This window comes from Anolis carolinensis, chromosome 5, assembly GCF_035594765.1.
Source record: "Anolis carolinensis isolate JA03-04 chromosome 5, rAnoCar3.1.pri, whole genome shotgun sequence".
Classification (NCBI taxonomy): Eukaryota; Metazoa; Chordata; class Lepidosauria; order Squamata; family Dactyloidae; genus Anolis; species Anolis carolinensis.
The window spans coordinates 79,664,846-79,678,023 of NC_085845.1; the positions used below are offsets into that span (position 1 = coordinate 79,664,846).

General features: G+C 44.0%; 1 protein-coding gene across 4 annotated transcripts in view; it reads left to right on the forward strand.

Moving 5' to 3' along the window:
- Nucleotides 1–566: 566 nt before the first annotated feature.
- bend4 (BEN domain containing 4) overlaps nt 567–13,178 on the forward strand; it is a 56,342-nt gene continuing 43,730 nt past the window's right edge. For 3 of the 4 annotated variants that reach the window (XM_008111646.3, XM_003221549.4, XM_008111647.2), the window contains exon 1: nt 6,167–6,717. In XM_008111646.3, coding sequence (XP_008109853.1) covers nt 6,258–6,717 — 460 coding nt within the window. In that variant the 5' untranslated portion in view covers nt 6,167–6,257. Of the gene's footprint in view, nt 710–2,075; nt 2,139–6,166; nt 6,718–13,178 lie in introns of those variants that run through there. The other variant, XM_062981641.1, reaches the window with a different exon arrangement.

A 13,178-nucleotide genomic window follows, 5' to 3' on the forward strand; every position in this document is an offset into this window, starting at 1 on the left:
GATGGAATGTGCTTCTAATCCAGCCTTCTCCAATCTGCTACCCTTTGAATGGGGTGGAATTACAACTCCCATCATCCACAGCCAGTGATGGAAGGTGCAGTCCTGCCAACTGGATGGCACCTGGTTAAGAAAGCCTGAATATTGAACAGCTTTTATTGACCATAGATGGGGTAATACAAAACATCTGCTCTTTTCTATTGTGCTTCATCCACACTTCAAGAGTCAATCATGTTCATGCCTGGCTGCCCTGTATCCCAAACTGAGGGCTCCCAAATAACCATGAAAGTGACGGACATCCCATCTGCCCCTCTGGAGCTGATATTCAGATGTGTATCGCCCCCAGATGTTGAGTCCCTCTGTTCCACATTACACAGATTGCAGAGGTATGCATCTGCTATTTGTATTCTCTCGTCTGAAAATCCTATTTTACTCTGCCAGGCTGAAGTGCATTAGGGAAAATCAGAAACGACAACCAACTTGAAATACCAGCCAGCCAGATAGAAATAAAAATGTTTAGTGTTGAGGCAACAAAACAGCATATTATACTCATAGCTTTTTCTTTTTTTTTCTTTCAGATTTGGGCAGAGTTTGAAATCTTACCAGAGTGTAAATAGTGCCTGGTCTCATGTTGAATTTGCAGCTTTGATGAATGGATCTGTCTGAAGGCTTTAGTGAGGGATGAAAATGCAAGTGAGCAATCAAACCAGAAGTAAGTCCCACTGAGCTCAGTGGTAAGAATTTTAAGCCTAGGCTTGTGTTTGCTCAGCAGCAGGGTTGCCACTCAGGGCTTTATCAGTACCTTGGTTGATACTATTACTTTGATAGTTTGAAAAGTCAATTGTCTGCAGTGTTCCAGTGTGAGTAGAATTGAAGTTTCACGACAATCTGATTAAGAGGGACGAAGACACTGTATTGTACTACCCCCTCACTTGCCTGTTCCCATTGAGTTTAGCGGCCTTTCTTGCAGTAGTTGGGGAAGGCTGGATTTTCAACAACAACATATTATTGGTCTCTCTCTCTCTTGTAATACAAAGAATTCTGAAGTGGCTTCACCTTGAATGGATAATTGTGATCTATTTGGGCCCACTATTATGGAAGTAAAAGCCTAAATCCAGGGTGGGAAAAATGTAGTCTCCAGATGTTGTTGAATTGTAACTCCCATCATCATCCTTTGCAATTGACTATGTTGGATGAGGCTGATAGGAATTGCAGTTCAACATCTGGAGGGCCACCGGTCCTACCTCCAGTTTGAATTCAATGGCTTATCCCAACTAGTTGCTAAACAAATTGCTAAAAATTACATGAACCTCGTTGACACTATGAGTGTGCTTTAGTTAGGACTAGCAATTGGATCTAGATCTAAAACTTTAGGGGTAGGTTGGTTTGTTGGGCTACATTTATGGAATTCTCCCTGGATGGCTGGAGCTAGACGAGTATCCTATCCTAATGTGCACTAGCAATTCAGAATTTACCACAACATTGCTGGTAGTCTGAGGCCACTGAAACTATTGGGCATGTCAGTTGATCTTTCAGTTTCAGAAGAAGATAATGGCAAATACCTTGTGAAGAAACATTACCAAGGAAATACTTTGACTGGTCCAACTTAGGGTAGCCATAAGTCTGAAACTACTTGAAGGCATGCAACAACTTCACTCTAATTATTCTATGCGATTTGTCATCAATCCACTCCTTTGGGCATTATGCAAATTTACCCTTTGCCAAAATATATGATCCTGTGCTTTTCTTTTCCATTTCTGGCCAAATAGCTTAACCACTGGTTCGTCCCATTGAGTACGAGGTCTGCCCAAGGGCTGCTTATGGTCTCTTGGTATCCAGTTCGTTAGTCGATATGTCTTTTCTATGTCCCACCCATCTTATTTTGGTCTCATAGATTTTATTGATCACGTCACATACCCCGGTTCTTTGACACAGCTCTTTATTGCTGACTTTATCTCTTATTGTCACACCACACGTCCTAAATCACTCTAAATAAAACAATATAAAATCTTTCTTAGTCTTATCAAGCTGGTGTTGAAAGCCAAAGAGTCAGCTGGTCTTATTTTATTTATTTACAGCATTTATACCTTGCCCTTCTCACCCCGAAGAGGACTCAAAATGGCTTACAGAACACACATATGGTAAGCATTCAGTGCTGTTGTGAAATTAACAAGGACAGACAATACATAAAGAGAGGTAAAGGCATTCCTAGCCAACGAGCAACTGGTTCCACAGGCTAGGAATTAGACTTTGCAAAGCCAAGTGCTGAAGGCTAAGACAGGAAAGAGAAACAAAAAGGAATAAAACGTGGGATTTTATTCAGCTGTGTGGGAGGGGCCCAAGTTTGCATCCAGTGAACTGTCAAAAAGCGAAGCTGTCAACTCTTTTAGCCACCAATTTGGGAGGATTTTGGCCAAAGGGATGCTCAGCCGTTCTTCACTTTCCTCTCAATGCCTGACATTGGGACATTCCTTCCTTCTCACTTTGCAGCCTTTTCTGAGGAAAAGAGGCTTTCTGAGGGCAGCACCATCTTCCACATGTCTGCCTCATTTGAAAAAAAAGTTTGTGAAAGAAGAAAGCTGAGCTCTTAGGAAAGCTATTCTCTCTTCATTTACTTCCCCATCTTTTTTTTCAGCACATCTCCCTTGAGGCTGTTGATTCACCATCTATCTCTCTTCAGGCCTGGAGGGGCCTGACATGCCAGGGTTACAGAATGAGAAACAAAGGGTCCTTCCACACAGCCATATAATCCAGAATATTAAGGCAGATAACTCACAATATCTGCTTTGAACTGGGGGCCCTTCCACACAGCCAACTATAATCCTAGATTATCTGCTTTGAACTGGGATATATGACAGTGTGGACTCAGATATGCCAATTCAAAACAGATATTATGGGATTTTCTGCCTTGATATTCTGGGTTATATGTCTGTGTGGGAGGATCCTGGGTTATCTGAGTCCACACTGTCATATAAACGAGTTCAATTTGGATTTCATACAGCTGGGTGGAAGGGGATGTCAGAACTATTAAAAATTAATGAGGTATTTTTAATTACAAAAATATGAGTCAAGCACTGAAAGGGTTAAATAAGCTAGTGTCGCTCTGAGGATAGTGAGTAGGCCGAGGCCTGTTAGTGGGCCAAAGCTAGTGTTGTCCTGAAAAGAGTGAGTAGGCCAAGGCCTGTTAGAGTTAGTGGGCCAAGTCTAGTGTTGTCCTGAAGAGAGTGAGTAGACCGAGGCCTGTTGGGGCTAATGGGCCAAAAGCTAGTGTTGCCCTGAGGAGAATGAGTAAGTCGAGGCCTGTTGGAGTTCGTGGCCCAAAGCTAGTGTTGCCCTGAGGAGAATGAGTAAGTCGAGGCCTGTTGGGAGTTCGTGGGCCAAAGCTAGGGTTGTCCTGAGGAGAGCGAGTAGGACGAGGCCTGTTGGAGTTTGTGGGCCAAAGCTTGTGCCGTCATGAAGAGAGTGAGTAGGCCGAGGCCTGTTGTGACTACTGGGCCAAATGCTAGTGTTGGCCTGAGGAGAGTGAGTAGCCCGAGGCCTGTTGGAGTTAGTGGGCCAAAGCTAGTCATCCTGAAGAGAGTGAATAGGCCGAGGCCTGTTGTGACTACTGGGCCAAAGCTACTGTCATCCTGAAGAGAGTGAGTAGGCTGAAGCCTGTTGGAGTTAGTGGGCCAAAACTAGTGCCGTCCTGAGGAGCGAGAGAAGGCCTTTGTGTGAGGTAGGCCTCTGTGTGAGTTAGGCCTGCTGTGAGAAGCTGCAGTGAGAGAAGCTCCAGGTTGAAGGCCTTATGTGTGAAGCTCCTGTGTGAAGGCTGCTGTGTGTAAAGCTCTGTGAGAGCTGTTTATCTGCATGAGAAAGAAGCTCAGTGTGGAAGCAAAAAAGGAAGTATAAAGAACTTTGTGTTATGGAAACCTTGTTTTTGTAAATAGTAAAACCATAGGGTTGCGGTCAGGCTGTAAGGCCATGTTCCATACGCTTTCTCTCCTGACATTTCACCCACATCTGTAGCAGGCATCCTCAGAGGTTGTGAGGTATGTTGGAAACAGCCCGGAAAATGCACAACAACCCAGGCCCCTTCCACACAGCTGAATAAAATCACACATTTTCTGCTTTGAACTGAAATTTATGGCAGTGTGGACTCTGATAACCCAGTTCAAAACATATATTGTGGGATTTTCTGCCTTGATATTCTGGGATATAGGGTTGTGTGGAACGGCCCTCAGTGATTCCAGCTATGAAAGCCTTCGACACACATTATTAACATTGGTCTGTTTTTGTTCCTTTTATCACTTTTGTCTACTGGTGTTAGGTCACACTGCTGCTAATGAATTACTCTGCTATATGTTTATTTGGAAGGTCTGTTCAGTACCTTCCAAGTCACCCAGTCTTCTGTGTACCCAGGAGGGAGTCTCTCATCCGGCATCAGCCACTGATTGAGGTTCCTGGTTTTAGCCTGCCACTTTTGGACTCTCCCTTTCTGAGGTGTTTCTGCGAGCATCTCTGTAGATCTTAGAAAACTATTTCTTGATTTAAGGTGTTGGTGTGCTGGCTGATACCTGAACAGGGGATGGGCTGGGGATGTCAATGCCTTGGCTCTTTTGTTGCTGAGTGCTATTTCCTGGCGGATGTCAGGTGGTGCAATGCTGGCTAAGCAGTATAATTTCTCCAGTGGTGTGGGGCCTAGACATCCTGTGATGGTGCGGCATGTCTCATTAAGAGTCACATCCACTATTTTAACGTGGTAAGATGTATTCCACACTGGGCATGCATATTCGGCAGCAGAGTAGCAAAGCGAAGGGCAGATGTCTTCACTGTGGTTGTGATCCCCAGGTTGTGCCAGTCAACTTTTGTACAGTGTTATTTCTGGTGCCCACTTTTTGTTTGATAGTCAAGCAGTGCTTCTTGTAAGTCAGGGCATGATCCAGAGTAACTCCCAAGTATTTTGGTGTGCTGCAATACTCCAGTGGGATTCCTTCCCAGGTAATCCTCAGAGCTCGAGAATTTGTCTGTTCTTAAGGTGAAAAGCAGACGTTTGCATTTTTTACAAAAATGTTATTGAAGATTTTCATGTGTACAGATAAAAGGGGGTAAATAAAGAAAATATTTAAAAAGATTAAAGAAAATTTAAAACTCCCCCAAGACAAAACTGTGAGAATATAGGGTTTTTAAAAAAGAGAGGGGTGTGGGGGGGGGGGGGAGGAGAATGTAGAAAAGAAACGAAAAAAAGAAAAAAAAGGTTCTGAACTTCCATTTTTCTTTACAGTGGAACCATACAATCTTTTTAAGTGTCCATTTCTTCCTGTCTCTATTTGCTTTGCAGAATTCTCTTTATTCTCGTACCCTTTAAATTAAAAATTTTAACTTGCTGTCTTTCATCCATTCTTTAAAAGGGGTCCAGTCCATTTTAGATGGATTAGGGATCTGTTGGTTTTCCCTGTAATAGGCAGTAAGAGCACCTAAAGCTTCAGAGAGCTTCTGTTCAGCCATTTCAAAGCTTTCTGCTTGGCTGGTGATTGCATGATATCAGCATAGATGAAACTCACTGTGCCTTCTGGCAGTGGCTGATCATTTGTGTAGGTGTCAAACATTGATGGAGAGACAAATAACATTGTGGGTTATCTGCCTTGATACTCTGGGTTATATGGCTGTGTGGAGGGGCCCTCAGCCGCCCCCAGGGCTCTCAAAGACTTCGTTATTTACTGGACAAGCTGTATTTAGAAAGCGTGCAGGGGGCAGGAGAGAGTACATGGCTAGAGAAAGACGACGCCGTCGAGTTGGGCCGGACTTTCTCTCAGGACAACAAACAACGAGGGCTTCCCTCAGCCAAGAGGGAAAGCGCGGGACTTGTGAACTGTTTCTCGTTTTACGCGCGGCTTATTTATTGCACTTGAGGCGCTGCTCGGGGTCTCGGGCTGCACCTGCCCCGCCGAGAAGCCCCCTCCGCCTCCGCCTCCGAGCAGCGCCTCAAGCGCAATCCACGGCCACTGCTGTCCTCCCTTCCCTCCCCTTTCTCCCCGCGACCCCGCCTCCCCACCCCGGGCCGTTCCCATTAGCGGCCGGGGGCTCCCCGCCTGGCTCTCTCCCTCCAGGCATTGGCGGGGCTGCCTGTCAATCACACGCCAGCCTCCCTCTGTCTCGCGCTCTCCCCCCCCCCCCGCCCCCGCCCCCTTCCAATCTCCCTCAGCGCCGCGCGGCGGGACTCTCAGGAGGCGCGCGGAGCCACCATCGCTTTCCTCAGCGAAGAAGAAGGGCAGCAGACGATGCTGATGGAGGAGGAGGAGATGCAGGCGGCGGCGGCGGAAGAGGGCCCCATCGTGGCCAAGATCTTCAAGCAGCAGCGCAGCCCGTACAGCGTCCTCAAGACCTTCCCCAGCAGCCGGCGGCCGGCGCTGGGCAGGCGCTACGAGCGACCCACCCTGGTGGAGATCCCGCAGGTCAGGGCGCAGCACCAGCACCATGCCTCCTTCCAGCCGCTGCCGCCCGTCGCCTCCTCCTCGTCGTCGTCACTCAGCGAGCACCCGCTCCCTTACCAAGCGCACGGCGCCTTCCGGGGCTCGCAGCAGGGCCAGCCGAGCTCCAGGACGCAGCTGAGGCACCAGGCGGCTCCTGCGCCCTCCTCCTCTTCGGCCAGGTTCGGCCACGGCCACCAGGGGGCAGCAAGTAGTAGCAGCAGCAGTAGCGGCAGCAGCGAGGGAGGCGGCAGCCTGGAGCTCAGCGCAGGTAGCAACTTTTCTTGGGCGGCTGTGATGTGAAAAGAACGCTGAGCCCCCCTTAACCTTAACTTTGTATGCCACCATTCCTTTCTCGCTGCCCCCCCCAACCTTAACTTTGTATGCCACCATTCCTTACTCGCTGCCCCCCCCCCCCTTTAATTTTATATGCCACCATTCCTTTCTTTGGATTGCTGTTGAGTTTTCCGGGCCGCATGGCCATTTTCCAGAAACATTCTCTCCTGACGTTTCGCCCTCATCTGTGGCAGGCATCCTCTGAGGTTGTGAGGTTTGTTGGAAGCTAGGCAACTGGGGTTTATATATTAGTGGAATGTCCAGGGTGAGAGAAAGAACTCTTATCTAGTGTAAGTGTGAATGTTGCAATTAATCACCTTGTTTAGCATTTAATGGCCTTGCAGCTTCAAATCCTGGCTGCTTTCTGCCTGGGGGAATCCTTTGTTGGGAGGTGTTAGCTGGCCCTGATTGTTTCCTGTCTGGAATTCTCCTGTTGTTCTTTATTTACTGTGCTGATTTTAGAGTTTTTTTAATACTGCTAACCGGATTTTGTTCATGTTCAAGGCCATGAAAGCCTTCGGTAACACATTGCTTTCTTTCTTCCCCCCTTTCATTTTGCATGCCACTATTTCTCTCTTTGAAGCACCTCTGAACATGTGCAGAGGGTAAGAGTGATAACACTATCATAACACAATTTTGTACTTGGGTTATCAATGCTGTTTCCTAATTGGTCCTATCATAAAATCATTTCACACATGGTGTATTGTGCTTGGGTTGGGTTCCTGTGAGTTGTCTGGGTTGTATGGCCATGTATCAGAAGCATTTTTCACCTGACGTTTCGCCCACATCTGTGGCAGGCATCCTCAGAGGTTGTGAGGTTTGTTGGAAACTAATTGATGTTTATATAGCTGTGAAAGGTCCAGGGTGGGAGAAAGAACTCTTGTCTGTTGGAGGCAAGTGTGAATGTTGCAACTAATTACCTTGATTAGCATTGAATAGTGTTGCAGCTTCAAAGCCTGGCTGATTCATACCTGTGGAAATCCTTTGTTCTTTCTCCCACCCTGAACATTCCACAGATATAAAAACCTCACTTGCCTACTTTCCAACAGACCTCACAACCTCTGAGGATACTTGCCATAGATGTGAATGAAATGTCAGGAGAGAATGCTTCCATTCAACCCGGAAAACTCCCAGCAACCCAGTGGTTCCGTCCATAAAAGCCTTTGCCAACACATGGGAAGAGTTAACCTGCCAAAATGTTGTTTTTGCGGGAGGGACATCCTGCAGCAGATTTTGCTCTAGTTTTTGAATGAATATCTCAACCAGGTTGCTGTGAGGTTTTTTCAGGATGTATGTTCAGACAGGGTTTTTTCCCACCTTGGACATTCCACAGATATACACTCCAACTGCCTCATTTCGAACAGACCTCTGAACAAACTTCTGAGGAAGCTTGCCACAGATGCAGGTAAAATGTCAGGAGAAAATGCTGCTGGAATTTGGCCATACAGCCCGAAAGAACTCACAGCAACCCAGAACCCTTCCACACAGTCATATAACCCAAAATATCAAGGCAGAAAATCCCACAATATCTACTTTGAACTGGGTTTTCTGAGTCCACACTGCCATATATCCCAGCTCAAAGCAGAAAATGTGGGATTTTATTCAGCTGTGTGGAAGGAGCCCCAGTGATTCCAGCCATGAAAGCCTAGGACAACACAATATCTCAAGCAGTTGGACAGTGTTCTTGGCAGCCACAAAAATGGAAGTTTCTGGAGCATAACGATGACTTTCAGATTAGTACCGCATAATTAAACAGAAAATGACACTTTCAAACTGGGAGCAGATTTTTTTTTCTTCAAATTTTGTTACATAGTGTAATATGCTTGTGCAGGGTCTTTAAAACTTACCTTTCCTTTCAGTTTTATATACACCAGATGTGGTAAAGGTATTTTTGGACACTGTATAAGCACCCCTGAGCACGTGCAGAGGGCAAGAGTGATCGTACACTTGTGCGGGGGCTCTAAAAATTACTTTTACTGTTTCAGCGTTATGGTAAAGATGTTTTATTGGTCACAGTGTAAGTACTCTTGAGCATGCAAAGACATGTTTTGTTCAGAATGTCCAAAAATGACCTTTCCAAATTCAGTTTTATGTACAACAGACATGGTAATGGTATACGTTTCAGCTCTTATTTACAATTAGACACAGTAAATGTATTTTGAGCACCATGCAAGCATCCTTGAACATATGCAGAGAGCAATAGGATAACATGTTTGTGAAGGGTGTCCAAAAATCGTCTTTCCAATTCAAAAATGGTAAAGGTAGCTTTCAGACACTGTGTTTGCAGAGCATTCAAGGTGCTCAATATGTGTTGTTTTGGCAATTTGACTGTGCTGTCAAGTTGTCTAGGTTTCGGCATCCCAGAACATGTATGGGGCGATAACACGATTGTTCATAGTGTCCAAAAATTATCTTTGCTATTCAGAAATGATAAAGTCATTTTTCAGACACCGTGCGTTTGCAGAGCGTTCAAGGTGCTCAGCATGCATTGTTTTGACAATAGGACTGTGCTGTGAGGTTGTTTGCGATCTGGTTATGGTTGAGCACAGTGTTGGAGAGGTGGGGATGCTGAGAGAAATGGTCAGTTCATGGATGAGGAGAGATTTGACCCGGAGGCACACACACAAGCAACTCTCATGAGGATTTGATTGTGTCCAGTCTCACACATTTTGTAGGGAATCTCTGTCTCAAAATCCACAACTGCTGAACATTGAACTCTACAATTGTGGAAATAGCTAAAAGTCTCAAAAACGTGGATGAGAATATTTCACATGTTACATTTCTGATATCCAGAAAAAAGCAAAGTTCTCAAAAGGTTGAGTTTAGAAACTATTGGAAAAACAAGTCTGTTGAGCTTGGGTTTCCAGTGTTAGGATTCAGGTCTGGATTGTTTGTATGGAAGAAACATTCAGGCACAAGTACTTTATCCTTGTCTCTGAATAACTAGTGCCATCCTGATACTGGACGGACACCTTCTCTTGTTGAATTAGGGAAAGAAATCTTCATAAATTTCAAGCTCACAGGCAAGAATGAATAATTTTACCATTTTACTATTTTCCTCACTGTGAGAAAGTCAGTGAAACTATTCACAATCCAGTTTTTTGTGCAAGAAATACCATATTTTTTAAAAAAATAAAAAACCATCCTGTTCATTTTTTGATGCAGAATATGTGCTGCCATGCTAAAAATTTCATCTGTCTAGGATTCTCATCATAAGGGTTTCCCAACACTTGAGAAAACTCATTTTGCAAACATGTTGTGAATATTTTCAAGGACTCTTTCCATCTGTATTTGGAATCAGCCATAGAAGGGCCAGATCTGCTCTTTGGAGTTTGGCTACCTGTTTCCAGCTTCCACTTCAAAGCTGAGAAACATTTGTGAAAGAAAGGAGTATTGACTGTGGCAACAGGTCTCGCTATTGATTTAATTCTCCAGCGGTTCTCAACCTGGGGTCCCCAGATGTTTTGAGCCTACAATTCCCAGAAATCCCAGCCAGTTTACCAGCTGTTAGGATTTCTGGGTGTTGAAGGCCAAAAACATCTGGAGACCCCATGTTGAGAACCACTGAAAAGGGAGAACAGCTATAGACCTCCAGATGTTTTTCACCTGCACTTTTCTTCAGACTTGTCCAATAATGAGGCATTCAGCGAATTTCAGTTTTAAAAAAACCCTTCAATTCCAAAGGCACTGATCTTTATCATGTATATCAAGTATGAGTGTCTACCAGCCATCCTCTCCTCAGAGTGGCCTTCTGACAAAATCCTGGTTGCTGACAAAGTTGCTGCTACTCCATGGGGTTGCTCATAGCTTTTACCAAGAGCAGGGCTGGCCCTGCAATTAGATAGAGGGAAGCAGCCGCCTATGGGACAGAGGCTGAAGGGATAGAATGGATAAAGTTATATAGTGCAAAGTGTCTCTTGTGCTAAGGGTAACGCTGTCCTTATTTTGATGTTTAAATAAGTTTTCTGAAGTCAACTCCTCTCCTAATTTTGCTATATGTCTGAGTCCATCCAACAACCCTTTTGGTAAAGTCTTTTCAACAGTGGAACACCCCAGACAAAATGCTGTCTAAGGATTTGGAGTTTGCAAGAAACTAGAATATTAAGGCAGAAAATCTCACAATATCTATTGTGAACTGGGCTGAGTCCACACTGCCATTTATTACAGTTCAAAGCAAATAATGCGGGATTTTATTCAGCTTTGTGGAAGGGGCCTAGCAATTATGGAAGGGAGCAGCTGCTGTGGCCAAAGGTTCTCATGCATTCTCTGTTTCACCCATCAAGACTGAACCTTTGCTATGGGGAAAGCAGGTCTAACTATTACAGGAATCTCCTAAACCCTTGCCAAAATGAAGTGCCTGTACCCTTAAGCGGCCTTGCCAACCTCCCTCTCCTTAACCACAGGGATTACCCCAAAGTATGAGTGGCACTGGGAAAAAGCTGAAGGGTACATCTCTGTTTCCTTTTGCATTTATGTTGCTCATCAAGATGCCTGGATTATCTTGTGGTGTAAATCTTAGTCCCTGATAGAGTAGACTTATTGAATAAATGGGACTTCCATTGTCATTGATTTACTACGTTCTCATAAATCAATGGGTTTGGTTAGAACTAGTAATTGGATACATGCTCTTATGATTATATAATTTTTCTGTCTCACTAAGGCCACTCCACACAGCTGTATAAAATCCCACATTATCTGCTTTGAACTGGGTTATATGACAGTGTGGACACAGATAATCCAGTTCAAAGCAGATATTGGGGGTTATCTTCCCTTATATTCTAGGTTATATGGCTGTGTGGAAGGGCCCTGAGTCTGGCCATTGCCCCTCTGTTCCAGTACACATCCACATTCGCTGTGATTTGTGCCAGATTTGGGCTTGTTGCTTCTGCAAATGCAGTTCATGTGGAACACATATCCACATGTATCTTCTCCAATCCACTTTGACAGACAGATCACACAGTAGAAGCTATACGAAGCTTTGCCTTGAATGGGGATCAGAGATTTTGCAGCTTACGTATTTTGCATATGAAACAAAAGAGTGTTACATTCTGGGTTCTTCACTTGGATCTGATTAGGATAAGTCGAGAAATTATACTAGGACAAGTTATACTAGCCTGTCACACCCAGATGAGTTGGGCTGTGGGAATTGTAGTACAAACCATCTGGAAAAGGTTGAGCTAGGAAGTACTGAGCAATAGGGCCAGTAGTATCACTCAGTATAATGCTGTATCACATGTTAGGTGCATTTTCCCCATTGGGCACGTGCCTCCAAGAAAGATTATTACTTCCTATTTATAACATGGATTTTTAAAGTATTATAAAGAAAGGGGAGAAAGAGGGAGAGGTACATAGGATATGAGTGTGAGCTAAGCATATACATTTATATAAGCTGATTGTATTTCTGAGAACAATTTCTTACGAAATTTACATCTATAAAATACACAGTAAGGAGCAGTTAAAATAGTGAAATCATTTAATAGTTGTATGTTTATCTTTCCAACCTAGAAACTATGCAGGATCCAACCATCTCGCATTGTAGCTTTTGTACAAACTCTTACTCTCATTAGGTTGATTTTTTAAATCCACATATAAACAAAAGTGCTATAGCCAAACCTTTTTTCTAAAAATAGATTAGTAATAGTTATATTTTTTCTCATAGCTGCCTTGTGATCAAGATTATTGCTTTTCCTGTTCTCTTCTGCAGCCTAATCTTTTAAAAGGGAGAGAACCACATACAGGCAGTCTCCAAGTTACAAACATGATTGGTTCTGTAGGTTTGTTCTTAAGTTGAATTTTTATGTAAATCGGAACAGGTACATTTTTTTAAGTACAACTCCAACCAAAAATGTGTCATTTTAGATTTGGATAGCATAGGGAAGGGTTAGCATCCTCATTGTGTTTGTTTTCTATTTGTGCCTCTGTTCAGAAGATTTCACCTCATTTTCTGTCCCTATGATAATTGGATTTTCAAAAATTTGGCTTGTTGTGGACACAAGGATTGGTGAGGAAACTTCAGTGATAACTATTTCAGGGGTTAATTTCCCCTCTTAGTGGTTGATTTCTCTCATTTCCTGTTGTCTCACCCCCATTCATAACCATGAGTTGTTTGTAAGGCAGATGTTTGTAAGTCAGGGACTGCCTGTACTTGCTTCTTCAATGAGGTGAAAAAAGACAGAATGGGAATGACCATAAGAATGACAAGCCATTCTCCAGTGACTAGCACAAATCCTAGACACTGACTGCAAACAGATGAAACAGATGAAAACAAAATAAATATGTCGAGCTATATGTGTGGGTTGGTAGGGATAAGATTGAGTTGAAGACAAAATCAAAATATTTCTGCATCTGAAGGTATAACCTACAAAGATGTTAAATGCCCCCCTCCCTTTCCTCTTC